Here is a 27,500-nt window from a genome sequence, read left to right as displayed (position 1 = left end):
ACGGCAGATATTATAATAGCAATGTTTTGAATTCACAACTAATTTGTTTATCAAGAGTTGATTGATAAACATGTTTAGGAGCAAATCAAAATCCATTGTGGCATAACTATTAATCTCCAGCACTCAGTGTATTTGCAGTATTACTCAGAGTGTATTTCTTAGTGAACAGTGCATTGAAAAGACAATTTTGTGAAAACAGATGAGAATTTCTTCCAGCTGGCTTCATTCAGATACACTCATCAGATATTTTAACAAATACACCCCTTCAACTGCTTTTTAACACAAATATCTAACCAGCCAATCACGTGGCAGCAACTCAATGCATTTAGGCATTTAGACATGGTCAAGACAAACTGCTGAAGTTTACACCGAGCATCAGAAAAAGGATGAAATTTGATTTAAATGACTTTGAATGTGGCATGGTTGTTGGTGCCAGATGAGCTGGTCTGAGTATTTCGGAAACTGAAGAGCATCTTAGGTATGCAGAAGACCACACCAGGTGCCACTCCTGTTGGCTAAAAACAGAAAACTAAGACTACAATTCATATGGACTCTCTTGAATGAGTGTAATGAGGACACAAAGGCAGACACAAAGCCAGACAAAGGGTTAAACAGAAAGCGAGCCCTTCGAGGCGTTGGAACAGATACAAACGAAGATGAAAACCCAAAACATAAACGGGAATCTACACTGGGAATAACAATAGGGAAACTGGAGCACAGAACAGGGATACACAATGGAGGACATCCAGGGACAGGAATTTAAAAGATACATGATTGGAACATAACAGATGTTCTGACAAGGGAGACTGACACAGTATACACACAGAAGGGTGATTAGGGGTGGAGACACATGGGAACACAGCTGGACTAATTACATCTAATGACAAGGGGAAGTGAAACAGAACTTAATACACACCGGAAAAGACTCTCACAATAAAACAGAAAACACACACAGAGACACACAAATTTGTACACGAGAGAGAGACATGACAGAGCTGAGAGAGAGGGAGAACGAGAGAGAATGACATGGAGAGGACTTACAGATGAGACCAAGACAACCTAAAAAGGGAACTGACTAAACATGTAACTAATAACTAGAAATACAAATGATTAAACACACATAGGGAAAGTTGCAAAGGACTAGGTGAAGAAGAATCGCAGTATAACTACATCATTCGATTTGCAAGGTGTACCTAATAAGGTGTCCAGTGACTGTACACCAAATTGTGGTAATGACTAATCACACTGCATTGTTTTGAACCAAAGCATTCAATGAGATAAATATGTTACTTCTAAACCTTTGCCACACTAGATTATGAGTTAGAGTATGTGCTTTTTACACATGGATACACATTAATGATACCCATAATCTAATAGTCTAAATGGCAGAGCTATAGGCTTATTTAAAGTGTTGGGTAGTTGTTTAGGATGACAGCCAGTTAACTCTGCGTTTTCTCTCTGTTTCCCAGATGAACAAGGCCATTGTTTACATTGAGGAGATGGACAGTGTGGCAGATGTTACTTTCCCTGCCATCCCCCAAGTGGTTTCCCTTCTCATGTATGACGACACATCTAAAATGAAAGACAGACCCTACCCACCCAATGGATACCCTGTTGTTTGTGTGACGGTGAGTGAGACGCTGCTCTATTTACTCTAATATAAAATCTAACAAAGCACTTTTTCAGTAGTAATTATTATATAAAACATATTGGTAATACTGTTTTTAAAAATGTAAGGTTTATCATATTGTTTCTAGGCCTGCAACCCTAAATATCATGACTTTGATAAAACGGGTTCCATCTGTGCCGCGGAGAACATCAACGACACGCTCACTCAGTACCGCTGGCTCATCAGCGCTCCCACCGGATCAGATGGAGTAACCAGCCCCATGAGGGAAGTGGACACTAACACTTTCTTCACCAATACCAAGTCCATCACCTTGGATTCAATCTACTTCCAAGCCGGCTCTAGGGTTCAGTGTGCAGCAAGGGCTTTCAATGCCAACGGAGATGCTGGCCTGGAGCTCGTCAGTTCTATAGTTGTGATCAGCAAAGAGGAGGGTAAGAAGAAGCCAGCAGAGATTTACAGATAAAATACTGGATGTAGAATTATCTGGTTTAGCTGACCCTACCTTTTGCAGGTATGTGTCAGCCTCGTGTCCCAGGTACTGTTGGAGCTGAACCTTTCTCTGCAAAGATTCGCTACACGGGTCCAGATGATCCAGACTTTCCCAACCTCATCAAACTGACAGTCCACATGCCTCACATGGACGGTAAGCGGAAATTTTTGTTGCAAATCTCAATATATGCCCTTATATAGCCAATGTGTGTGACAAAAAAAACAAAAACAATCTTTTGCCCGTTCAACAGGAATGCTGCCAGTGATCTCCACAAGACCTCTGTCCAACTTTGAGCTTACCCTGAGCCCGGATGGCACACGTGTGGGCAACCATCGCTGCTCCAATTTGCTGGACTTCAATGAGATCCAAACCGGCTACGGCTTCATCACAGACGCAACAAAGAACCCTGAAATAATTGGGGAGACATCGCCCTATCAATACAACGTTGTCATGCGTTCAGCCAACTCTCTGCGCTTTTACAGGAATCTCAACTTAGAGGCCTGCCTCTGGGAGTTCACCAGCTACTATGACATGTCAGAGCTGCTGAACGACTGTGGAGGATCCATCGGAACCGATGGACAGGTAGGGAAAAAAGCTATACAAAATTAAATAAGTGAAGACGGTCAAATGTGTTTTAAACTCGCCACATTTTACTCAGTCTGAACATTTTTTAAAGTTTGTAACATTAACAGGAGGGCCAGGATCCAAGGTTTTCCAGCAGAAAGCTAGATAGTAACATTATGAATGAGATATTGTGATTCAACTGGTATTAGCTGAATTGCCTGGTGAGCCTGTTACTAGCTAGCTTGCTAGCAGTACCCCATGAAGTTGATTGTGTTCATCTGGAGGTCGCGTTATTCATCCAAGTGACCGGCTGACTAGAGGTTTCTCCAACCTTATAAATGATACAGCTGCAATAATGACTGAAGCTCGGGCTGTTAGCTCAGTTTTGTTAGCCAGTGGTGTCATTATTGCAACTGTAGCATTTGTAAGGTTGGAGAAACCTGCAGCCAGCTGAGATTGAAGAAGTCACTTGGATGAGGGACAAAAAGTTTGTTTCACTGAAAAAGTCCAGATGAGCGGAATCAACTTCCTGGGATTTTCTTAGCTGGATGATTAAAGACACTCGCTAGCATTAGTTCCCAAAGAAATAGTTATTATTCACGATGGTGCCTTTTCCCTGCCCATTTAGGTGCTGAACCTGGTCCAGTCTTATGTCACCCTGCGTGTTCCTCTCTTTGTGTCTTACGTCTTCCACTCTCCGGTGGCTGTCGGAGGCTGGCAGCACTTTGACCTGCAATCAGAGCTCAAGCTCACCTTTGTGTATGACACAGCTATTCTGTGGCAGGATGGCATTGGCAGCCCACCTGAAGCTGAACTACAAGGTATCTTCATAGCCAACGCTGTTAGTCTTTACGGAGGAAAAATGTAAATTGGTGACGCTCATTGGAAAACGTTCCCCTCTGTACTCGTAGGAGCCATGTACCCCACCAGTATGCGTATAAATGAGGAGGGCCGTCTCGTTGTCAACTTCAAGACCGAGGCACGCTTCAGGGGGCAGTTTGTCATGTCTCATCCAGGTATGCATGTACAGTGTACACACCCTAAACCCATCTTGTGGGGTCATTCTGTACAAGCCGCCTCCTATTGGATTTCCCTGTGGTCCACATCCTGTCGTTATCTATTTATGGAGTTCCACCTCAGGGGTCTTCCTGTTTGAAAGACCCAGAGGTCATTCAGCAAATGTCAAAATGACCCAACAGCGTTTACTTTTAGGCAGCAAGTAGCACAAGCAGTGTGAAAGGTCACTCTATAAATAAGGAGGTAGACACAGTTACTAGCTTAGGTTGGGCAAATTGCATTTGTGAAGATTTATGACTGTATACATGTTTGTTTTCAGGAACCAGCGTGTCATCTATGGTGATATGTGCAGACCACTCTGGGCTGACGTTCACTTTAGCCCTGGTCAGGACTGAGCCTACATACAACCAGCCCATGCAGCAGTGGAGCTTTGTCTCTGATTTTGCTGTGAGTCATTTAACTGTGAAAGCATCCTTCAACTGGTAAAGAAATAGCAAACCAAACAGCCCCATTCCTCAATGTCTGTCCAACCTCTAGGTACGAGACTACTCCGGGACTTATACAGTGAAGCTGGTCCCCTGCATTGCATCACCCAATGGGGAGTTCAGCATCCCTCCCGTCTGCCACCCAAGGGAGCCGCTTACTTTTGATATGGACATTCGCTTCCAGCAGGTTAGAGCTGATTGCTCTTAAAGGCTTTTTCAGTGTGTTGTATTTACACTTTGATGCATTATTTATTGCCTTTTTAATGATCCTTGCTCTCCAGGTGAGTGACCCGGTGGCAGCCGAGTTCAGCCTCAACACACAAATGTTCCTGCTGTCCAAGAAAGAGCTGTGGTTGTCCGATGGCTCCATGGGATTTGGAGAAGGAACCGATGCTGCTTTTTCAGAAGGTACTACACTACTGCCATCTAGTGGTGTTAAGTAACATCACAGTGGGAAACCATGACCCACAGGCGATGTCACATTTCATCTGTACTTCAATTCAGGCTCCATGATTTATGGCCGTGTGATGGTGGATCCAGTCCAGAACCTGGGTGACTCCTTCTCCTGCAGCATTGAGAAAGTCTTCCTCTGCACCGGAATGGACGGTTACGTTCCCAAATACAACCCCACTAACAAAGAGTATGGCTGCCTGGCAGACGCACCCTCTCTACTGCACAGATTCAAGATCCTGGTATGATGCAATGGATCACAAAGTATGACTGGATATTGTGGAAGTGAAAAAAGTAGATGGGGTTTCTGATTTTTTTTGTGTGTGTGTGTGTGTGTGCCGTTCTGCAGGACAAAGCCCAGCCAGAGACTCAAGCTACATCATTTGGTGACGTTTCTTTTAAGGCCACACTGGCGCAGGACACACCAGGAGCTCTGTCTTTGATCAGACAGCCAGGCACTGACGGCTTCACACTGTCTTCCTCTCCACTTTTTCAGGTCTGCATTATTCACAGATACAATATGGTCATATATGGAGGCCCAAAACTGAAAAAAAATAACAATAAATAAATGAATAATTTAAGTAAATACGGTGAAAAACATAGACATGCTTTTCCATGTTGATCCTTTGAATGACAGCCCCCTCATGTTAAAGTAGAAATTGATCAAAAATAAAGAGATAAAAATCAATAAATACACATAACGTAATAATACAAAACTGAATGTTAAGTGGTAATGATAATAAATATGGGAATTAATGCAAAAGTGATGAAATAAACTAGCACGGCCTGCAATATTTTTTCAAATTCTTCTTTTCAAAGTCTTCGTTTCACATTTATCAAACAAAATTCAATCAAAGACACAAGCTTTGGTTACCATAAAGCTACAAGCAACATATGTTAAATGTGAAGGGTGAAACGAATTTAAATGGAAATATAAATGTTTTTAAAAACATTTTGATATTAATGATTGCTGTATGTGTGACAATGTTTGTGCAAAGTATCGTTGCGATTGGCCCACCTGTTAAGAACGAGCTAGGATACTTACAGACATATGTGCATACATATGCTACAAATATTATAGTAGGATTAATGGTAGTACATTTAATGATAAAATACTTTATTTATTATTATTATTAAATAGTTCTTGTTTTTAATTTGGCACTTCTGGTCCTCCGTAGTTGTTTTGCACAGGCCCAGACTTACAGAGAATTACACATCTTGTGCTTTCAGGTGGCAGCTGGTCGAGAATGGTTCATCCACACCATCTACACTGTCCGCTCCAGAGAAAATGCCAACCGCAACATTGGCAAGCGCAGTGTGGAGTACCTCCATCACAGCATCTCCTCTGTTGAGCAGCCCCGCTCCTCCACCCGCCACCGCCGTGCCGCCCCCTCTTTCTCCGCTCCTGCTGTAGCCCAAGACATCGGTATCGAAAACAATCGGGGCACCAACATCCAGCACATCGCCCTGGACCGAAGAGACCGCATTGTGGTCAGCCAGCGCCAGCCTTGGCTCCCTAATCGTGACAGTTTCTTAGAGCGCCCCCTGCTGGAGAGTTCAGGCAGAGAGTTGACTGATTCTTCCACTATACCTTTGCTGGTGGGCGTCGCAGGCCTGATCCTCCTCATCTGCCTCATTGCCACCGTCGTCATTCTCCTGCTGCGGCGCAAGAAGCGTGAAAAGAAGAGCCAGTACCCTCCTTACGCCACCTCCTCTTCTTCGGCCTACAACGGTTACAGTCACAGCCCAGCAGGCATGTGGGGTGGCTCAGACAGCTCAGAAGTGTAAATGTGGGCCCGGCTCCAGTTCAAACATCTGTCCCCTATTAAAGGGACTTTGATAAGTCTCCTCCACCAATGTGCCTTCGATGCCAAACTTGTGTAGCACTGAAAAGAGCCCAGAACAGTCTGTGGACAGCAAAGGATGTCAGTACTCGGGGCCCACAGGCAGTGAATGCACCAGAATAATGAGGCTTGCTGATCTCTGATAATTGTTTGTCTTTAATTTACTGTACGTTCGTGCCTTTATTACAACCTATGCAGGATCATGGATATAAGTAGAAGCCCCTCAAAATATATCGGTTTCATTTAGGTTCCAAGTTGTAAAATATCGCTCTTTATCCAGTGTTTGCAAATGCATGTAATGTAGTAACTCGTGAGTAAATGGCATCCTTGTTTAAATCTCATAAAAGCAAATTATTTTCTAATCACAAAGTCTTTTTTTTTTTTTGTTAATTACTGTATTTCACCATGTTCATTGTGGTTTTTTTTTTTAGTGGAGAGCAAAAAGGACTGAATGTTAGTCAAAACTGACCTTAATGATGTGATTCTTTTTCCTTCTATAAGAAGCCTGCAATACTACTACTGATAAGAGTACTACTGTGGTGTCACTGAAAGGGATTGTAAATGTTATTTTAGTCTTTTGAGAATGCAGAAATCCACTTTTTTTTTTTACATTTTCTAGATAAATGTGGCTAAAATCAGATGCACACCTATCCGTGTACACATCAATGTAGGACTATGGGGAAAAGGAAAAAAAGTATTACTACACCCTGGTGAAACTTGAAAAAAGAAAAATCTGTTTGGTTTGTTGATCAAGGCCTGAAAACAAGTGCAGTATAAAAACTATACTTTTTCCTTCTACATGTGACAGCATATTTTAATGTGCCAACTATTAGCAGACTTTTATGGCTTATTAACTTTGAAAATTTTCCAAATACTGGATGTATGTAAACTTAAGGTGCCAAACTGAAAAGAAATATTTTATGAACGTGTCATTTATCAGCTTTTGTTTGTTTTTTTAAAAAAAGGGGGGAGATTTATTTGCGATGCTCAAAAAGACATTTTCTACAATATAAGATACAAGAACAGATGTTTTCTTAAAAATAAAAAAGGGTACATATTGTTTGTTTCAAGCAATGGAATGTGGTACAACCAACAGGCATAAATACACATATTTCAATTAAGTACTAGTAAAAAATAAGGACTAGCGAACAAAATCTAACCCAGCACAGCTGCAGTGTTTAGGTAAGTGACAACAAGGCAGGCTTGTAAAGAAACACTTCCTAGAACCTAAAACAACCATATCAGTCCGTCAGGGATTTTACACAGTACATTATCACAGCCTGCAAACAAACACAGACACTAGGACTAATGATAGCTGGCTGCCGTCTTTAATTCTGTTAATGCGGGATTTTCCAGCAGCTTCACAACTTGAGCTTTTTCCTTCGTCCTCGACCGTCTGGAGTTCCCTCTGACTTTCGTTTCTGCGCCTGGGAGGGGAAAAAATGGATTAAAAAAATAATAATAAAAGGATGTTGTCCTTAATAGACAGCTTAAAATAGTTTGAATTGTTTATTATGGGATGAATTTGTAGCTTACTGAGCCGGTCTTTGGGCCCCGTTTCTTCTTTTCCGCCTTCTCCCTCTCCTCCAGCTCCATGTTCTCTCTCTCTATCAGGGTGATCAGGGTGTTGCATCGCCTCTGGAGCTCCTACACGATAAATGGGGGGGGGAAAAAAAAAAATTGCATTTTTAATTATTAAGACAATTTTTAAAATTTTTTTAAATAACAGAAGAAAAAACCTGAGAAATAAGAGTGAAGTAATCCAAACTCACCATTGCAGTCCTAGATTTGAGGAACCAGTCGAAGCGGAACTGTGGTGAGTTGCGGATGCACTGGCGGAGCTCGTCATACACGCTCTCCTTATCAAAGCCGAGCTTGTGAAGCATACAGATGAGGAAGCGGTCTTCCTCCTCTGTGTAGTTCTTGCCTTTGTTAGTCCCGTAGGAGATACGGAGCTGATGGAAAGGAGCCTTGTAGCGGCCAATCTAAAGGAGGATTTGAGAAACACATTGAAGGATAAACACAACGCTGAATGAGAAATCTACTCAGCAACTTGCACTACAAAAATAATCTTTTTTTTTTTTTTTTTTTAGAAAACATACTATATGATACGGGGCTGATGGCAGCCTCGCTTCTGTCAGTCTGCCCCAGGGCAGCTGTGGCTACAACTGTAGCTTGCTTCCACCACAGTGTGTGAATGTGAGAGTGAATGAATAGTGGAATTGTAAAGCGCTTTGAGTGTCTAGAAAAGCGCTATATAAATGCAATCCATTATTATTATTATTATTATTATTATTTCACAGTTGACTGACTGCTACCTTTGAGTCCAGTGCTTTCTTGATGCTGATCCTCCTCTGAATCCTGGCCTCTCCTCTTTCTATCTGGGCCATGATCTTTTCAATATCCTGCAACTCATTGCAGCGCTCCCAGAATACAGCTGCAGGAAAGGACACGAACATGAAGTCACACAATAAACCAATTTAAATATCTGGGTTTGCTTTCCACAGAAGAAAAAAAATCCATTACCAGAATATTCCATGACTTCCTCCGGAGTTTTCCCCTCAACCTCTCTGGCAATGTTCTCAATATCATCTCTCCCCCACTTCTCGTTTGCTTTGATGAATTGGTTGAAGTCACGTTTGTTCCAAATAGTAAATCCCTGCGACAAGCGTACAGTTGATCAGTTAATGCACAATTTAGAGAAATATGCAAACATTTCATTTCTTGTATATCAGCCACTGGCTGCAAGTCAACAAGAAATGAAATATGCAAACATTTCATTTCTTGTATATCAGCCACTGGCTGCAAGTCAACAAGAAATGAAATATGCAAACATTTCATTTCTTGTATATCAGCCACTGGCTGCAAGTCAACAAGAAAAATAATCCACCTGTTGCAGAAGGGTTTCCTTCTCCTCCAGTTCCTCCTCTGTGAGGGCCTCCGCCTCATCGATCTTAGCCTGCTCCTCCTTCTGGACCTGAGCAGAGTTTGGTATGTCTGGATTGCGAGGAACCTTAAGAGACAAAGCCACAGATCCAGTTAGAGTCTTCTCAAAAGACAGCAAAATTTGGACAAATAGGAATGTGTCTGATCTCTTTGTACCTTATATCCAATGGTCTTTCTGTAGAAGAGAATTTCCTTTTCTAGAAGCTCAAAAAGACGTGGGGGGAAGAACTGGAAGTCCTGCACATTTGGCTGCTTAGGAGGACGAGGAGCCTGGCAAAAAAAAAAAAAAAAAGGCAATCCAAAATAAGTAATAGGGACATGCACAACTAGTCACCTAATCATCGCTATTGTCACTAGTCTGTACCAAACGTATTCATTCAGTCTAACTGGTTTACAATTTAATTGATACTCAATGCAGTAAATGGTTGTTTCCTAAATGTTATGCCGCCACCTGCCACCAGATGGCGCATCACTGCTGAGAAACGCCAAAAATCAGTTAATCTAGGCCTGATTGTGTTGGTAATAGTATAATTGTTAGTTTTTCGTGTTAGTTCTTTAAAAAGGTGAAAGACTGAGATCACAGATAAAACAATGTTTTGTAATAACATGTTTTCATATCATATTTAACATCAGTTTATTATACGTGTTTTTCTTAGTTGCCTGTTTGGAGAATACAATGCAATGTCCATAATGCACAACGCAAGGTGGCACACAGTTAAGCGACATGATTCATTATTGAAGAATGTGATTAATGGTATCACATGGTTTTCTTTACAAGGCTTTTGACATTGTATATTAAACGGTTAACAAATTTAACTTAATAACCGAATGTTTCTTAGTTTTACACTAGTCCACTGGACTAATTTGAGTTTTTCCTTGTTTAGCCATCAAAGAACTTAGTCAAATCCCCAATAAATAAACATTAAACATCCTGCTGCTTTAATAGATTCTGTCTGTATGATGTTTGTACAGTGATGGTTTCCTACCTTTGGTGCTTTGGGCTCACTGACTCGCAGAGCTTCTCTGAAGTAGGCATCCACCGCGTAATTGGCTTTCCTTTCTCTCTTGGGCGGCTCGATCCAGTTTGTTATGACCTGAACGGAAAAATGAAAATCACAAGCTAAGGATTTAAGTCTTTTTCCAAAAGAAAGGCAGTCCCGGATTATAAATACCGATGCTGGCCAACCTATTTACCTTCTTCTTCTCTCTGTAGTCCTCTCCTTCGAAGGTGTACACGCTGGTGTTCTCCGTGTCCATGGTGAAGTTTCTCAAAGAGCTCTCGCCCAGCGATGACATTCTCTCCTTCATCTCCATAGTCTGGTACACAATAATTTCAAAGTGTTTGATTTTTTAAATTCACACAGTAACTTTCAATTGATGCTTTTCAGCTAATGCAACCACACTCACCTTCCTTTCACCTCTCTCCAGGATGGCATCGATGTCATCATCTGTGATCTCGCTCTCTTTGGAAGCAAACACGTGTGTGGCACCGTGGCGGATGATGGAGAGCATCTCATCCTTACCCAGTTTGTTTGCACTCGGATCCACAAGTCTCCCTATTTTCAAAAAATAAATAAAATAAAGTTTTGTTTATTTCGCTATTTCCAACAAGTACCACTATGTGAACTTCATATTTTATTTCTTAACAGCATGCAGGACACTAAAACAAGTTTAAACAGGCTGACTTTAAGTGAGATGAGTTACCTTGCTGGATGACGATCGAGTCCAGGCGCAGTTTCATCTCGGCCCTCTCCACAATCCTCTCCTCCACTGTGTTTTCGGTGATGAAACGGAAAACTCGCACCTGCTTCTGCTGACCAATCCTGTGAGCTCGGTCCTAAGCAGAGGAAAACAAACAAACAAACAAAAAAAGTCAGGTAATCTGACCGAAACAATCAAGTTCATTGGTTACACCCGTGCTCAGGTAGATCATCATATTAGACTACTAACCATGGCCTGAAGATCGACTTGAGGGTTCCAGTCTGAGTCGTAGAGGATGACTACATCTGCTGTTGCCAGGTTAATACCCAGCCCTCCAGCCCTGGTGCTCAACATGAAGATGAACTTTGAGCTGTTGGGCTCATTGAAAGCATTGATGGAGATCTGTAAATACACAAACACGTGAAAATGAAGTGCTTTTATAATCACACTCTCAATACCAAACACTCAGGAATTGCTTTTGGTTATGGAAGACGACAAATCCACATCTCACCTGTCTCTCCTCGTGTGGAGTTTGCCCATCCAGGCGACAGTAACCGTAGTTCCTCCACATGCAGTAGTCCTCCAAGATGTCCAGCATCCTGGTCATCTGACTGAAGATGAGCACACGTGAACCTACAAAACAGGGATGTGGAGACGTTAAGAGACGTAATTAAAATAATTTTGCAATTCTACCAGCATTTAAAAATGTATATGCAAACGGGAGCGTGAGCCCTCCCGCCGGTAATAAAGAGATAACTAAAATACTGAACAAAAAGAATCCACACACCCTGCTCCTTTAGCTTGGGCAGCAGCTTGTCTAGCACCACCATCTTGCCGCTGTTCACCGCCAGGTGGATGTCTGTGGTGTATGGCGGGCCGGGCTCAGCCCCATCAAACAGGTAAGGATGGTTGCAGCATTTTCTCAGCTGCATGAGAACGTTCAGCAGACGCATCTTGTCCATTTTACCCGCCGAGTTCAGAATGTCAATGTCCTTCATCAGAATCTTTGTGTACCTGACGGGTAGTAGCACACAACAACTTAAGTTCAGCATCCACAAATACAGCAGGGGAAAAACACAAAAACAGCTCAGGTCTTGTTTTATAGCAAGTCCATTTTAACTGGGGATGCTTACCACTCCCGCTGCATCTTACTCAGGCCAACGTAAATCTTGATCTCCTTCTTGGGGAGCAGAGTTTTCTCCACGTCTGCTTTGATACGACGAAGCAAGAAAGGACGCAGCACCTACACGCAGGGAGCGCATTAACCCAACTGAAATATAACACACCTTACAACGTACAGCAGCGTGCTGGATAGTCGCATTAAATACATACAGTGTGAAGACGTTCAACCAACTTTTGATCACCCAGGCAGTTATTTGTATCAAACCAGGAATCAAAGTCCTGAGAAAAAAGAAGAGAAATTAAATTGGCACCTTAATACAGAAACACCTCTTCTCTAAAGCGTTTTCAAGACTTCTTCTATAAACTACTGATTTTGTGGTTTTCTATAGAAATCCTACTTCTGATGAGTTGAAGACATCAGGCAGCAGGAAGTTCAGGAGAGCCCACAGCTCATGGAGGTTGTTTTGCAGGGGTGTTCCAGTCAACAGCAAACGATTGGTGGTCTTAAATTCACGCACGATTTCTGATAACTATGGAGAAGCAAAGAAAACCTTAGCGATCTGACCATCTCACAGTACTAAAGGTTAGGTGGCTGACATGTGTAACTATTTTGTTTCAGCAGCTGTCTGACCTTTGACTTCTCGTTCTTGATCCTGTGAGCCTCGTCAATGACCAGGTATCTCCAGTTGAATTTTTTGAACACCGCCTTTTCAATGATGAGCATCTCGTAGGATGTCACGCACACATCCCACTCTCCAGGCAGCAGCACATCTCGGATCAGGGCAGTCTGTCATTGAAGCAGAAAACTGTTTTTACCACCAGAGTTCTACAGATTAATCTCATAAATATGTGTCTACAATACCTAAAAAATAATAATTTAAAAAAAAAACTGACAGATTCGGAGTGTATTTAAATGCAGAAAAAAAAAATCTAATTGGTGCTGCATTTTCTGTTTGACATTCTGTTTACAAACTACTCAGTACCCTGTATACGCTTCCTGGTTTCTGCCTGGCTAAACAGCCAATTATATTTTATTTAGCCCATCCTTGTCTTGTTGCTAGCTATCTGTTCTGAGCATTCTGGCCCCAGAACAATACACGAGTGTTGTCGGTTACACAATCGTTTCCTGTGTCACAAACAACAAACAATAAATTATTATTCAAAAATAGATGTTACCTGTTATTTTAACAATCTAAATTGCAGTCATAAAAACCAACTACTAAGAGCCTACCTCCCACAACGTATGGCATAAGGACTTTTTAAAGACTGAATTAAGACATTAAACAACAATTAAGGCCTTATTGTTTAGATTGCAGTATTTAACACCTTTTAAAACTTTTTTAAGCGCCTGTGGGAGTCAAAAAAAAAAACAATATGGAGTCCACCAAATAGAACTGGTGAAGGACAACCAAAGCATCTGAAAAAATGCTTTGATTTTCACACCATTGATACATTTTTGACACAGCTTACCCGCTCATCTCTGTCTCCGATCAGGCAGACAGCACGAAGGGAAGGCACCCATCTCTTGAACTCATTCATCCAGTTGTAGAGGGTGGACTTGGGAACCAGCACCATGTGAGGACCAGGGATGTTTCTGTAGTGCTTCATATAACCCAGCAGTGCAATAGTTTGGAGAGTCTTACCCAATCCCTGACAATAAGAAAAGAAAACATGAATGAAAAAAAACAGCATTATGACACGATAAAAATATCTGTAATTTAACTCCATGAATAAGTAGAAACGTGAAAAAGTGCTGACCATTTCATCGGCGAGGATACCGTTGATTCCATTCTCGTACAAAGAAATGAGCCAGTTCAGACCGCGGACCTGATAGTCCCTCATCTTCCCTGTTTTCACATCTACATTACAGACAAGAAAACAAAATTCTGTAAGAATTGTTTTAATTTTGTTTTGCCTAATAAAAACTCCCACCACTAGGGGGAGTGCTTCTGCTGCCTCTTATTAGGGCAGTAATAGATCAACAAGTGCAAGTCAAGTGAAATTTGCTTAGGAAGGCTCCTAACTGAGTGAAGTGACACAGATGAGCTGGCTGAATTCTGCTAAGTACAAAGACAATGTGCTTCAGTGCTTCCTTTATTGGCTGTATCAGGATCAGCCACATATATATTTGTTATTTGCTCATGCTCAGTGTGTGCTTTGAGTCCCCATAAAAACAGGTCTTTACTTACAGGAGGGAGACTCGTCAAAGCGAGTGCACACATTTGTGGTCTTTGTGCTCTCGTTAAGAAGCTCTTCATCCTCTTCTTGCTCCGTGCGACGGTGGCGGTTGCTTTTAAAAAAATAAAAGACAGCGTTATAAATCACAATGGGAGAAAACTTTCTAAATGGAGGAAAAGAAACTGTTCTGTAGGGATAGATACTCACTCTCCAGCTGAAAGCAAATTCTGTTTCTCGTCCTTCTTGATACGAGGACGTCCCGGTTTCATCTTGAGCGGTGAGGTGGGGGTCTTCTGTGCAGCTGGTTGGATGAAATGAGCAAACAGCTCTGTTTGCTTCAGCAGATACTCAAATCTGTTGGTCCGGTCTGTTTGCTGCATTACACAGAAAGAAAGTCCCATTCATCTTCCGACCCAGGAGTACAGTGGTGAGCCATGTAATGATGGAAGAGAGGACTTACCACTTTCTCCTCATAACCTGGAGTAGAGTCTTTAGTTTTGGAGGAAGATGAGGAGGAGGAGGCATCTTGTCCATCAGCACCTGCATCTGAAGAGGACTCTTTTCCAGCATCTGAAGAGTCAGACTTCTCCTAAGGGAGTGTATGGTGAAAACAAACCAGTCTTAGTGGATGTCGTCCTTATGTTTACAACAACAACAACAACTGATAGGAAGAGATGAGCTCATTGGCTCAAAAACAAGCCAAAGGGCAAACCAAAATTTCAAGGTGCATCTGTATTCACATTTGCAGAAAACAGGGCATGTATTGACTGAAATACCGTCAGTTCTTCTTCTAATCATATACTGTCACGGGAAGGTACTTTTGATAGCACATTTGCGTCACAGAATAAATCAGTCTCTTTTACCCCTCTGCTATCAGACGTGCTGAGAAGTACCAGTAAATTTGTAAATTTAAATCTCTATTAAAAGAAGAAGAGGTGATAATGATAAGACTTTTTGTGGAGAAAAAATGCTTCCAATACAAAGCAAGGACGGTGTTTTGGAATTTCAACTTTCTTTATGTGGGATTTTTATATTGATAGAAGTTTCAAATCATTTTTTGGCCGAGCTGTAGGCAGCCAGCGAAGCAGCATCCTTCCCCAGTCACAACAGCCATTGCTACGCGGTCTGCTCCGAAAACAAAGGGGCAGACGGTACAGCTGAGAGGACTGCTTCTGCCCCCCCAATTTGTTTTCACGGGGTTTTCTAAAAGCCGACTCACTGTTATAAGCGTCCCACTGAGTGAACCAGGTCTGAGAGCAAGCATAGAACAAGTAAGGACTTCTGGAGCGATATGAGACAGGCAGCTAGCGGGGCTAAGCTAGTAGAGTGGGCGCTCATGAAAACGGCTGGCCTCGCTGCTGCGCTGGTGGATCTGGCTGCTGTCGTCGGGAGCTAATGGCAGCGCCGCTGCTAGCTAACTGACAAACTGAAAGTTTCACACAGTCGATTTCGAAAAATGCCTGAACAAGAGATGGACCTTTTCAGAGTTATACATCTGTGTGTCGGCTTTGTGAGAAACGAAGTCAGCGTCGAAAGGACATAATTCCCATTTTGAAACATCTTACCTCCGCTCCTCCGGCGTCTTCAACTTCAGCCTGCTCTTCCCGCTGTTCCACGCAGTTTGCGCTTTCGGACATTTTTGTCGATTTTCCTTTTCCGTTCAGGTATATCGTTTGTTATTAGGTGACTTGTGTGATCCCGTTTAAGAGTCGTTGAGAATTTTCGGAACTTCCTCGAGGTAAATAAGGACAATCCTGTTGTTTTTAATGAAAGACACACCGGTTGGTCGCAGGCAGCACGTTCGCGCTAGCAAGATTTTTCTCGCGCACCCGCGTTCACATAGTTACCGGGTCTGAGCGCGCTATCGCGAGATTTTATTATGCTGCCTTCGCAGACTGTCGAAAGTATTTGTTTTTGTTATGGCTCATATGACAGCTTCCAGTCATCTCCAAGGTTACTGTAGTTAACTAAATCTAAACTAAAGCCTTTAAAAAGTTAAACTTAACTGAAACGATTTTTAAACTTGGAAAAACTGCAACAATGTATGGGTTAATATGATTAGTTTTAGTATTTGCTGGTTTAGTAAAACACTTTTATTATAACTTGATGGTTTTGCTGCTTATTGAATCTCTGGATGTCAGCAAGACCGGGACTCACCTTCTTTTAAAAGTTTTCTTTTTTATTGAAATACCTTTACTTATTGTTCTGAATCTAGCATCTGACATATGCCCTCCACGCAATGAATAATTGAAAAGACTAACACAAAAACTATTAAAAACAAAAATAAATAATGCATTTTCAGAATTTTTTTTAACCAGACCTGACATATATATATGGATACGTTAATATGTTTCTTGCACTTCCAAAGTTAGATGCTTTAATATTATAACTCATTTCTGAAGCCAATGACACTAGCATCACCCCCTTAGGAAGTTTGATGGGTTTCACTGATTAAAGAAAAGACATAGCCAAGTCAATATTTGTGATTGATAGGGTGAAATATTATAGTAAAGTAATATTTCAGTCCCACTTGTGTTTCCTAAAGTAACACGTTTTCTGGGAGTGGATGATGCAGTCATCTATGTGCTGTAGAGAGCTTACTCCCCATCTATAGAGTAAGAGCTGCACTGTGAGGATAAGCTTCTTTGATTTATCAAGTGCATTTCATACAACTCAGCTGCTGCTGCTGAGGGAAAAGTTACAGGAAATGTCAGCAAACACATCAACCATCTCATTGATTACCGACTGCTTGACAGAGAGACAGAGAGGCTGCGGTATGTAAGACTGGGCAGTGCTCAGTCTGATTTGTTGATGTGCAGTACAGGAGCTCCACAGGAGACTGTGCTGTCTCCACACCTGTTCACTTTGTACACCTCAGACTTTCAGTACAATTCTAGGTCATGGAACCTTTAGAAATCCTCTGACAGTTCTGCAGTGAGTAGATGCATTAGTAATGGGCAGTAGGAAGACTAGTGAGCACTATAGTGGATGCCTTTGTGGAGTGGTCTGGGAGCAATCATTTGCTTCTGTATGTGAAAAAGACCAGGGAAGTGGCCCTTGGAAGAAGATGGCTACACAGACATACATGCACTGTACCTGGGTGTCAACATGGACAACAGGCTGAAATGAAAGACCAACACAGAGGCTGGGGATGAGCAGGCTCTATTTACTAATGGAGTCAATGTGTGCACCAAATGATGGAAATTCTATGTTACTCTGCTATGGGAAGCACAGTGTACTCAGGAGTCTGCTGGGAGAATCATTAAGGCTCAGGGACTGTCTGTAAACTGGACACATTGAAGCTGAGGTGGAGAACAAACTGTTAATACCCTTACTGGAAAGGCATTTAATCTATTATTATTAGTAGTAGTAGTAGTAGTAGTAGTATTAAAAAACGCTAAAAAAAAAAAAATAAAAAATAAAAAATGTACAAACAAGATTACATATCCTACTGGGCCGAGAAGAAAATGCCCCTATCTCTTGTTAAATTACACATGCCTAACTCTTCCATTCGTATAACAAACAACATCTCCTTAATTCAGTGTGAAAGTGCAGATGGATGCAAAAATTTGAAAATAAAGTCTTTGATAATCACAATTCCAAGATGCAGATCAATCTGGATGTTAGGTGGAAGCTGGGAGGTTTCCATCTTTTCATGATTTTTTTTAAATCGTAGCGTTATCCCAAAAAGGGCAGATGAACGAGTAGTGGTTGAACGCAACACACGAAGTGTACAATAAAAGGATAAAGGTTCTCGAAAATGCTCGCGGAAACGCAGCTTCGTTTAACTGGAAGCATGTCAAACGGCCAGCAGCGCCATCCGTGGAAACCCACACGACTGACCGTTACACAAATGTAACAAAAGCGGAACAGGCAAAGTTAAGAGAAAAATAGCTTCACCCCAAGGGTCCTACCACCGTCTCTGTCCATAGGAATGACGTCGCTGTACGGTTAATCAGCTGTTTCCGAGCGAGGAAATGAACCAAAATAAATACACATAAAACTGTTTTATCTCTCTGAAGACATTTAGCTCTGACCGACGGCAGAAGCTACTCTGGTCGGACGCTGTTGACATGCTTTATTTGGGTAAGCACACATGTTGGATTATTTGAGTTACATGGTGGCATTTATGCTAAGTCAGTTTGTAGGCTAACGGCAGGCCTCTTCGGCTGTTTCTTTCTTCTTCTTCTAATTTTTAAAAAAAATTATTTTAATTTTATTTTTGTTGGGGGCAGTTTGTTAGTAAAAACTGCCGCTATGGAGAGGTCAGCACTGTTTCTCAGGTTTAGTTTTAACGCTCATTCTAGCCGTACTTTAGTTTCTAGACATATAGAAATATCTGCTAACTTTACAGCTAGCTTTAGCAAGCTAGTCGGCTATCTGTGTGTATCCCCCACAGCAGCAGCAACACAGAGCGGCAGGAGTCAGAGATCATAGGCAAAACACGTGTGAAATAGCACATAGTAATGTAATGTGCAGTCTTCAAGGCAGATGGACACTACATTAAATTTGTTTTATTACGCTGAACTTGGAAAAAAAAATGTATAGCAAAGTCGTGCGTTATATTTAGTGACAGATCCACTGAAACCACCTTAAATGCCCCCCTTCCCGTTAAGGTAAATAAGTTCAACTACACCTTTTAATCCGAGAGGTATCTTAACAGCTATATCGATATCTACATCGATATCTTAAAATAAGTGTCTTTCGTTTTTACTACACGATAAAGAAATGCTACGGTAGTAAATGAAAGAAATCTGTCAGCGCGGCTCTTTGGGCGTAAATTTTAAGAAATTTGTAAAATTACGGAAAAAGTCACGGCATGTCATGTAGATCGCGAAAAAGCAACCGTTCTGTCATTTAATTGTTAACTACAGTATTACTTAATTATTTTGTTGTAAAGTTGTAAAACCTGTAAAAATACAGTTAAATGTCCAAAATGCACGCCTTCAATCCCACTTCCCAGAGCCATCCAGGGGGCCCCATTGGAGTCTGTGCCTGGCCAATTGTAACCTTGCATTTCTAACTTTGTCTCCCAAACTGCTCAACATGAGCGGTGTTGCTGATATTGTGATTTCTAATCTAATAATTTTACTGTTTACACCATTGCTTTATAGTCATAAGTCAAAATGTTTTCTGTGACGTGTGTGATCACAAACAAAAACTGTGACAGAACAAATGTTCAGTGCACCATTTAGCGTGACTGCAGATGTTTTCTGACTCTTTTTTTTTTTTTTTTTTTTTTTTTTTTTTTTTTTAATGGTTCACCTAATTACTTTTTCAATTTTCCTCTACAGATCGACATCATGGACAAGATTTTGGAGGGCCTGGTGAGCTCCAATCACTCTGTTCCAGTGAAGAAGGCCATTGTGAAGAAGGTAGTGGAAGCAGCTGAGAGAGAAGTGACAGAGGATCAGTGTCAGGCACTATTCACACTCACCACCCGCCTCATCTTGCTCGGTGAAGATGCCTTCCAGAAGCAAATTGGCTCCCAGGTTCTTGAAGCCTATGCACGCTACCACCGCCCAGAGTTTGAGCGTTTCTTCAGCAAAGACTTCGTCCTCAGTCTGCTCCAGCAGGGCTACGGCCAGCTGGACCGCAAAGACCCTGCCATAGTAGAATACATTCACTGCTGCCTGCGGCTGCTCATCAGCTGCCCATCGGTGCTGGAGATTTTTAGTGTGATCCAGGTGGAGGTTTTAAGGATGGTGTGTGAACGACCTGATCCCGCTTTCTGTGCCCGCCTGAGCACTTTGCTGTCAGACTTTGTGCAGTGCATCCCAAGAGATAAGTCGGGTATTCTGTTCTGCCAGCAGCTGGTGAGGACCATCAGTTCCTTCCACTGCTTTGCTAGCCAAGAGCAGGAACTGAGAGAGTATGTTGGTCAGGTGACGAAAGTTAGCGCGCTGCTACAGAACATCTGGAAGGCTGACCCAGCCACGCTGCTGCCCTCACTCCAGGAGGTCTTTGCTATTATCGCCTCTACAGGTAAGACTCTTTGATTCCATATAAATTGTGCCTTAAAGGAACAAGAAAGTCATTTCATACGTGATTACATTTTTTTAAATGGGTTCAGTTTTGAGACATTTGTTGTTATAGATGCCATTTAAAAAAAAAGAAATACTCAACATAAAGAGCAAATTTGGATTTTGTTAATAGTAGCGTTAAGGATGGGCATTTCAAACAGAAATATTATTTGATATTTACATCTCTTCCTCAGAGATTGCCCACAGCTCAAATGCTCTTAAATGACTTTCTAGTTGTGCTTATGAACCTGATTACATTTATTTTCTGAAGGCATTTCACATAAGACTTTCTGATGGCTGTAGTCCTCGTTGGTTGGACATGTTTCTTCTGTTTACAGTAGAATGTAATGTTAAACGTGTTAGGGTCAAAGGTTTAGACCAGATCGACTTTGTCACAGTAAGAAAAGGGCCTCACATTGACTGACCAAACAGAAAAAATGTGTTGAAATCCATGTATTTTAGTAGATGTAACAAATTGCTTTAAATCAGCTTGGATCATTATTCTAGAAACCAAGAACTTTGTGTTGGAATACCTTTGTGAGAAAGTATCTTTAGACAAGGTAATGTTCATGAATATGAATTCAGCTGTTTATATTTTCGACACACATTTATTTGAGTGGGCTTCCCTGGCATACTGCCATCCACCAATTAATGATGCTGTTGGGTAATGCCCGTACTCTTATTCTGAAAGTTCAGTCACAGCAAACTGAGAGGTCTGCTAGATGATGTTAATGCAGCACTACGGACGATACCTACAACCACGATTACCGACACTAACAAACTGATCTACAATACGGCAGCAGTGATCAGTGAGATGCTTGGCTACAAGTTGAACAGCCACAAGGGGCAGTACCCTCCATGGAGAAGGAGGCTAGAGAGCAAGATCAAAGCAGCACGGAGGGAGGTTAGCCAACTAACGGAGTTGCAGAAAGGTGCGGCAAAGAAGGTGCATAAGAAATACAGCAAACTGTCCATACCTGAGGCCTTGGAAACTGCCAAGCAAAGACTCACAGCCTTGGCTAGCCGCTTGAGGAGGTACACCAGAGAGATAGAAGGCAGGAGAATAAACCAGCTGTTCTCCACAGAACCAGCAAAGGTGTACTCTCAGTGGCAAGGGAACAATAAGAGAACAGCACCACCAAGGCTGGAGACGGAGCAATACTGGAAGAGCATATGGGAGAAGGACGCAACCCATAACGGCAATGCTCAGTGGCTAGTGGATCTGAGGGCAGACCATAGTGACCTCCCTGAACAGGGACCAGTAACCATCACAGTGGCAGATATCCAAGAAAGGGTCTCCAGTATGAAGAGTTGGACAGCACCAGGGCCCGACATGGTTCACGCCTACTGGCTGAAGAAGCTGACTGCACTCCACGAGCGGCTGGCAGCACAAATGAACCAGCTGCTAGTTAACGAGAGACACCCGGAATGGCTAACCGAAGGTCGAACTGTCCTGATCCCCAAGGACCCCAAGAAGGGACCGGTCCCATCCAACTACCGACCAATAACCTGCCTCAGTACTACATGGAAGCTCCTGTCAGGCATCATATGAGGGGATTGAACTACCAGAAGGCAACATTGCAGACATAGAGGACAGTTACAAGTACCTGGGGATCCCGCAGGCGAATGGGAACCATGAAGAGGCCGCTAGAAAGGCTGCAACCACCAAGTACCTGCAGAGGGTCAGGCAAGTCCTGAGGAGTCAGCTGAACGGTAAGAACAAGATCCGGGCCATCAACACCTACGCCCTGCCCGTGATCAGGTACCCTGCTGGGGTAATAGGCTGGCCAAAGGAGGAGATAGAAGCCACTGACATAAAGACAAGAAAGCTCCTGCACCCCAAGTCCAGCACCCTGAGGCTGTACGCTAAGCGGAAGGAAGGGGGCCGGGGACTGGTGAGTGTCAGCACCACAGTCCAGGATGAGACAACGAACATCCAAGAATACATTGGGAAGATGGCCCCAACTGACCAAGTGCTCAGTGAATACCTCAGGCAGCAGAAACCCAAGAAAGAGGAGGGAGACGAGGAACCATCATGGAAGGACAGGGCCCTGCACGGTATGTACCACCGGCAGATAGAGGAGGTGGCTGACATCCAGAAATCCTACCAGTGGCTGGACAAAGCTGGACTGAAAGACAGCACAGAGGCACTAAACATGGCAGCACAAGAACAAGCTCTGAGTACAAGATCCATAGAGGCTGGGGTCTATCACACCAGGCAAGACCCCAGGTGCAGGCTGTGTAAAGATGCTCCAGAGACAATCCAGCACACAACAGCAGGGTGCAAGATGCTAGCAGGCAAGGCATACATAGGAACAGCTAAGATACTGCGCAGGACCCTCAAGCTCCCAGGCCTCTGGTAGAGGACCCGAGCTTGAAGGATAAACCGCCCGCAGGGGCGAGATGGGTGTTTTTTTTTATATATCTATCTCTCTATCTCTCTATCTCTAAAAAGACTGTGTGTGTGTGTGTACACACACACACACACACAGTCTTTTTTTTCTTTATACTTTTTGGGCAGTTTCACTCTTCTAATAGTTGAGAGAGTTTCAGCTGAAGTCAAAGTTGCAGTAGCTGATGGTAAATGTTATTGATGTTCTGGGTTTGAAGCAGGAAATTGTTTCAAATATTATATGGACAGTATGTGTTTGAGCTCTGTGAGCAGATCCGCTTTGGATTGAAAGGTCCCTCGGCCTCCATTTTATTGATATTGTTCAGGTGAACAGTGCCCCTGGAATGCTTTCCTAATATCCGCAGAGCGTCCCCCCTCTTCATAGAGGATGCATAAAGCACCATAGATGATTGTGATCATGTTTTCATGATGATAAACCTCTACTTTCTTATTGTTCAACCTTAGTGTTTGTTTCTTTTTCTATTTTCTCTTACAGACTGTAAGTGTAATTTGTATCCCAGCACGTGTCCGCTGGAACACAAAGAAAAACTAACATTATGTATTTGATTATCGCAGACCCTTCCTTTGACCCATCCATTGCACTGGCCAGCCTGGTCCAGCACATCCCTGTCCAGATGATCACAGTGCTTATCAAGAGCCTCACCACAGACCAGAACGTCAGAGACGCAAACATGACTAAAGCACTCTGCAGGTGAAATTGCACACTGAGCCATTTGAGTTCAAAAGAAGTGCCACAGTATTTAAATACAACTGGAGAAGTACAGTTTTTAGGACGCATGTATAAATGGCTTGAACATTATCTTAACTGAAAATCTGTGGATCTATTTAATAAGAGTGGGTGGGTTTGTTCCAGTCATTTGCTGCTAACATATCCTTTTTCTGTCCATCTAGGATGATTGACTGGTTATCTTGGCCTCTTGCCCAACATGTAGATACCTGGGTCATCGCTCTGCTGAAAGGCCTGGCTGCTGTTCAGAAGTTCACTATCCTCATAGATGTCACTCTGCTTAAAATTGAACTGGTTTGTAATGAGAACTCTTCAATGAGTTTCTAATAGATGGAAATTGTGTGCATTTTACTGAAGCACCTCTATAAATAAACATGTTCGCAACAGATGATTTTTTTTTTTTTTTTTTATTTACTTTATTTATTTATTTTTTTTTAACTCCACCCATAGGTATTCAGTCGTCTGTGGTACCCCATTGTGCGGCAGGGGGCACTGGCTGTGCTCTCTCACATGCTGCTGAGTTTCCAGCACTCTCCCGAGGCCTTCCATTTGGTAAGGGGGTCTCTTGTGTCCTCACAGCCCATTTCCCTCTCGTATGCCCACTTTATTGGTTTTCTCATTTTCGTCTCTTCTGGCTTAAATTACTTCAAAGCTGCATAGACGTCTTTTCCCAGAACTCTGGGCTTGGCACCACACTCTCACTAATGATGTGTGAAGCACTTAAATGCAGAGCAATAGCCCTTGAATTGGCCAATTTCATTAGATTCTAAAAACATGAATAGGCTCAAAAATACTCTGCAAATGAGACCTCTGTGGGGTTTCTGATGTGCAACCACCCCGTGGCTCACCTCACCACAGATATTTATGATTAATGTTAGCTGTACCTTCTGCTGTTTTCAGCGCTACGGTGTACTCAACATTTTTCTCTTTACTCTTTTCTCATTTACTCTTTATTCCCTTCTCTCTCTTAGGTTGTTCCACATGTAGTAGATCTAGTTCAGTCCTTAAGGACAGATGGGCTTCCCACTAGCAAAGCGTTCCTGCTGCAGTTCACTGAGCTCATACACTGCATGATGTACCAGTACTCTGGCTTCCCTGACCTTTATGACAACATACTGGAGGCCATCAAGGTAACCAAGTGGGGAGAACACTTCTTTCTGTAGTTGGATATTTCAACGATAACAAAACACATCAGGTCCATGTTTTATTTATTTGGATCATTATAAATGAAACATGATATGCAATGAGGAGCTTTAGTTAGACTTTCTGTTACTTTTACTTTGCATTTTTACTGTGTTAAAGATGTCTCTTTTCTTTTCAGGATCTACCAAAATCTGCAGAAGAGAAGATCAAGCTGGTGTTGAATCAAAGTGCCTGGACGTCTCAGTCCAACTCATTTGCCTCTGGTCTGCTGAGGCAAGCTAAGTCTGAGACGGGCAAAACAGGCTTAGTCAACTTGGGGAACACCTGCTACATGAACAGCATCATCCAGACCCTTTTTATGGCCACAGAGTGAGTCTTTTAGACATAAAATCTGTAAAAGCAGGTGTTCTTGTTGTGAAATGAAATATGAAACCAACTTTTCTTTCTCTTTCTTCAGTTTCAGGAGGCATGTTTTATCATTGCATCTAAACGGTTCCAACACACTAATGAAAAAGCTTCAGCTTCTCTTTGCTTTCCTCGCACACACTCAGGTTAGTGTTGCCCTGTTAAGTAGCAATTACAAGCATTTTTAGTGGAGAACTACAGCAGCAGATATTAACGTGTTTCATTCATTTGTTTATCTGTCCTACAGAGGGCGGCCTATGCTCCCAGAAACTTCTTGGAAGCGTCCCGCCCCCCCTGGTTCAACATGGGTTCTCAGCAGGACTGTTCAGAGTACCTCAGATTTCTTTTAGACAGGTATTTTAAATTAATAGCTTGTCCATCATTTGCATTACTGAAAGCGGAATGGAATAAATGTTAATGAATATAAAGCATTGTGAGTGCTAACTGCGTATGAATACTGTTTATAAACTGTGTTTAAACAAAGACATAGCCGTTGCACTAATTTGTTTGATTTTTCAAAAAAAAGCTGAGTGTTTTCTGATCCCAAGGTTACATGAGGAGGAGAAAACCCTTCAGGCACTGGATTCAGCTGAACCAAAAGCTGCCTCCCCAGCTGACACGAGCTCCAAAGACTCTGCAACAACATCTGCTCAGGAAGACAATGAACAGACCATTTTGCCTCTAGCAGAGGCCAAACCTGGAGATGACACAAGGACTTTGATAGAAAAGATGTTTGGAGGGAAGCTAATCACGAGCATTTGCTGTATGCTGTGCAACTGCATCTCTGAGAAAGAAGAACCTTTTACAGACCTCTCTTTGGCCTTTTGTCCAGGTACCACTTTACAGGATGGCCCTCAAACCCAGAGGCAATCAGAAGAGCCCAAAGCTCTCTGTCAGGGATCTGTCAATGGTGGCAGCGAAGCTCCTGAGCCAGGCTCGGCCAAAGCTCCAGCTAGCAATGCCCACTTTGTGCCAGTAACAAATGAGCCTCCCCTCTCCGTGCCTGACCTGGTGAATTATTTTCTGGCTCCGGAAATCCTCGACGGAGACAACGCCTATTTCTGCGAGAAGTGTAGCTCCCTCCAGCGGGCAGAGAAGACCATTAAAGTGGTGTCTGCCCCTGAATACTTGATTCTCACTCTGCTGCGATTTTCATATGACGCCAAATGCCATGTCCGTAGGAAGATTCTTGACAATGTCACCATCCCACCGCTGATCAGACTTCCTGTACATGACCCTTCCGTACCTACACAGTGTTCTTCTTCTACCTCGTCTCCTTTGCAAGTGGATTCTCCTGAGAGCAGCGAGAATCTGGCCAAGAAACTCAAATCGTCGCAACACGATGAGGAAGAGGAGAAGGCAAGGATAGATGGAGCAGAGGAGATGAGCAGGGCGATTCAGTCGGTCCCCTATGTCCTCAGCTCGGTCGTAATACATTCTGGTATATCGTCAGAGAGCGGCCACTATTACTCTTATGGTCGTAATATTAATGGAACAGATGGGGCACAGCATCCAGACAACCAGTACAGCATCAAAGAGGATTTAGGGAACGCCCAGGCCGAGTCCAACCTCTACACCTGCTCAGCTCCCTCGCTTCCACGTGAACAAAGCGAAACGCTGCCTAATAGTAGCCAGGAGGCAAAAGATTGGCTGCTCTTCAATGATAGCAGAGTAACGTTCACATCTTTCCAATCAGTGCAAAACATTACTAATCGCTTCCCCAAGGACACCGCTTATGTGCTCATGTACAGGAAACAGGAGCTACCAGGGCAAAGCTTAAATGGGGGACTAATGGCAAATGGAATGAGACTGAGTGCCGAGCCTCCTCTGCAGAAAGAACTACTGGATGCTATTATCAAAGACAACAAGCTCTATTTACAGGTACGTTGAGTTGAACACATGAAATGCACTTCCATATACTGGTGTTCAGTTACCCTTTAAAACTGTCACTGCCTATAAATTCAAGTGTGAAGCGATTAGCTCGTATTAAATCTGTGGTTTAAGAACTCTGAGGGTATTTGGATAGAAATTATGCTTATTTTGCCTGTTTTACACAAACATGACTTAAAGCCTCATTAACACTAACACTTCTAAGAATCGAGGTTATAAAAGTCAGAGAGTCACCGAGGTGGAAAGAGGTGAAGGGAAAGCAGGCCGTGCTTTTACGGATAACTTGGAGATGTAGTGTGTAGGAGTTTTTTATTTGGACTGCACATCGGAACTGTCCTGTTACAAGATGTGAAGAGTAATTTCACGAGTCATTGAACTGTGCTCCATCGAGTTGACATTCCACCACACTTTTTTTTTCATTACAACTGCAGTAAATCTCCTCTAGGGGGTGCTGTAATTACATGCAGCGAAA

General features: G+C 42.6%; 3 protein-coding genes across 3 annotated transcripts in view; 2 read left to right on the top strand and 1 right to left on the bottom strand.

The window, feature by feature from the left end:
• frem3 (Fras1 related extracellular matrix 3) overlaps window positions 1–6,529 on the top strand; it is a 33,255-nt gene extending 26,726 nt beyond the window's left edge. Inside the window, exons 13-24 of the mRNA XM_084931626.1 lie at window positions 1,470–1,628; window positions 1,758–2,061; window positions 2,142–2,273; window positions 2,371–2,702; window positions 3,313–3,505; window positions 3,596–3,700; window positions 4,021–4,148; window positions 4,239–4,373; window positions 4,468–4,594; window positions 4,691–4,878; window positions 4,986–5,132; window positions 5,867–6,529. Of these exons, the coding sequence (XP_084787752.1) occupies window positions 1,470–1,628; window positions 1,758–2,061; window positions 2,142–2,273; window positions 2,371–2,702; window positions 3,313–3,505; window positions 3,596–3,700; window positions 4,021–4,148; window positions 4,239–4,373; window positions 4,468–4,594; window positions 4,691–4,878; window positions 4,986–5,132; window positions 5,867–6,424 (2,508 nt within the window). The 3' untranslated portion in view covers window positions 6,425–6,529. The remainder of the gene's footprint in view (window positions 1–1,469; window positions 1,629–1,757; window positions 2,062–2,141; window positions 2,274–2,370; window positions 2,703–3,312; window positions 3,506–3,595; window positions 3,701–4,020; window positions 4,149–4,238; window positions 4,374–4,467; window positions 4,595–4,690; window positions 4,879–4,985; window positions 5,133–5,866) is intronic.
• An 89-nt stretch (window positions 6,530–6,618) lies between these two features.
• On the bottom strand, window positions 6,619–16,267 carry smarca5 (SNF2 related chromatin remodeling ATPase 5). Its single transcript, XM_084931627.1, has 24 exons — window positions 15,993–16,267; window positions 14,888–15,016; window positions 14,635–14,801; window positions 14,439–14,539; window positions 14,008–14,108; window positions 13,720–13,899; window positions 12,881–13,036; window positions 12,648–12,779; window positions 12,460–12,528; window positions 12,261–12,370; window positions 11,915–12,141; window positions 11,639–11,760; window positions 11,377–11,529; window positions 11,131–11,263; window positions 10,834–10,982; window positions 10,621–10,743; window positions 10,413–10,520; window positions 9,583–9,696; window positions 9,371–9,493; window positions 9,007–9,139; window positions 8,799–8,917; window positions 8,253–8,465; window positions 8,017–8,127; window positions 6,619–7,907 (listed from the first exon to the last, which is right to left on the bottom strand). The coding sequence occupies exons 1-24, from the start codon at window positions 16,062–16,064 to the stop codon at window positions 7,842–7,844; spliced, it is 3,111 nt and encodes a 1,036-aa protein (XP_084787753.1). The 5' UTR covers window positions 16,065–16,267; the 3' UTR covers window positions 6,619–7,841.
• A 1,903-nt stretch (window positions 16,268–18,170) lies between these two features.
• usp38 (ubiquitin specific peptidase 38) overlaps window positions 18,171–27,500 on the top strand; it is a 10,265-nt gene continuing 935 nt past the window's right edge. The window contains exons 1-10 of the mRNA XM_084931628.1: window positions 18,171–18,513; window positions 19,722–20,412; window positions 23,419–23,554; window positions 23,755–23,884; window positions 24,041–24,142; window positions 24,562–24,720; window positions 24,912–25,102; window positions 25,191–25,284; window positions 25,386–25,492; window positions 25,687–27,019. Coding sequence (XP_084787754.1) covers window positions 19,731–20,412; window positions 23,419–23,554; window positions 23,755–23,884; window positions 24,041–24,142; window positions 24,562–24,720; window positions 24,912–25,102; window positions 25,191–25,284; window positions 25,386–25,492; window positions 25,687–27,019 — 2,934 coding nt within the window. The 5' untranslated portion in view covers window positions 18,171–18,513; window positions 19,722–19,730. The remainder of the gene's footprint in view (window positions 18,514–19,721; window positions 20,413–23,418; window positions 23,555–23,754; window positions 23,885–24,040; window positions 24,143–24,561; window positions 24,721–24,911; window positions 25,103–25,190; window positions 25,285–25,385; window positions 25,493–25,686; window positions 27,020–27,500) is intronic.

Source organism: Perissodus microlepis, chromosome 6 (assembly GCF_051167445.1).
Source record: "Perissodus microlepis isolate ML-2025 ecotype Zambia chromosome 6, ASM5116744v1, whole genome shotgun sequence".
In the NCBI taxonomy this organism is placed as follows: Eukaryota; Metazoa; Chordata; class Actinopteri; order Cichliformes; family Cichlidae; genus Perissodus; species Perissodus microlepis.
This window is presented reverse-complemented; position numbering and strand designations above follow the sequence as displayed.

What these genes read in the sequence shown, in the direction of transcription:
- smarca5 (XM_084931627.1), bottom strand. Translation starts at nt 16,064, where the DNA reads ATGTCCGAAAGCGCAAACTGCGTGGAACAGCGGGAAGAGCAGGCTGAA. An exon ending in GCCCAAGCTAAAGGAGCAGG is followed by an intron (nt 11,761 to 11,914) that starts GTGTGTGGATTC and finishes CCTGTTTTGTAG; the next exon opens with GTTCACGTGTGCTCATCTTC. An exon ending in AGGAAACCCTTCTGCAACAG is followed by an intron (nt 9,140 to 9,370) that starts GTGGATTATTTT and finishes CGCTTGTCGCAG; the next exon opens with GGATTTACTATTTGGAACAA.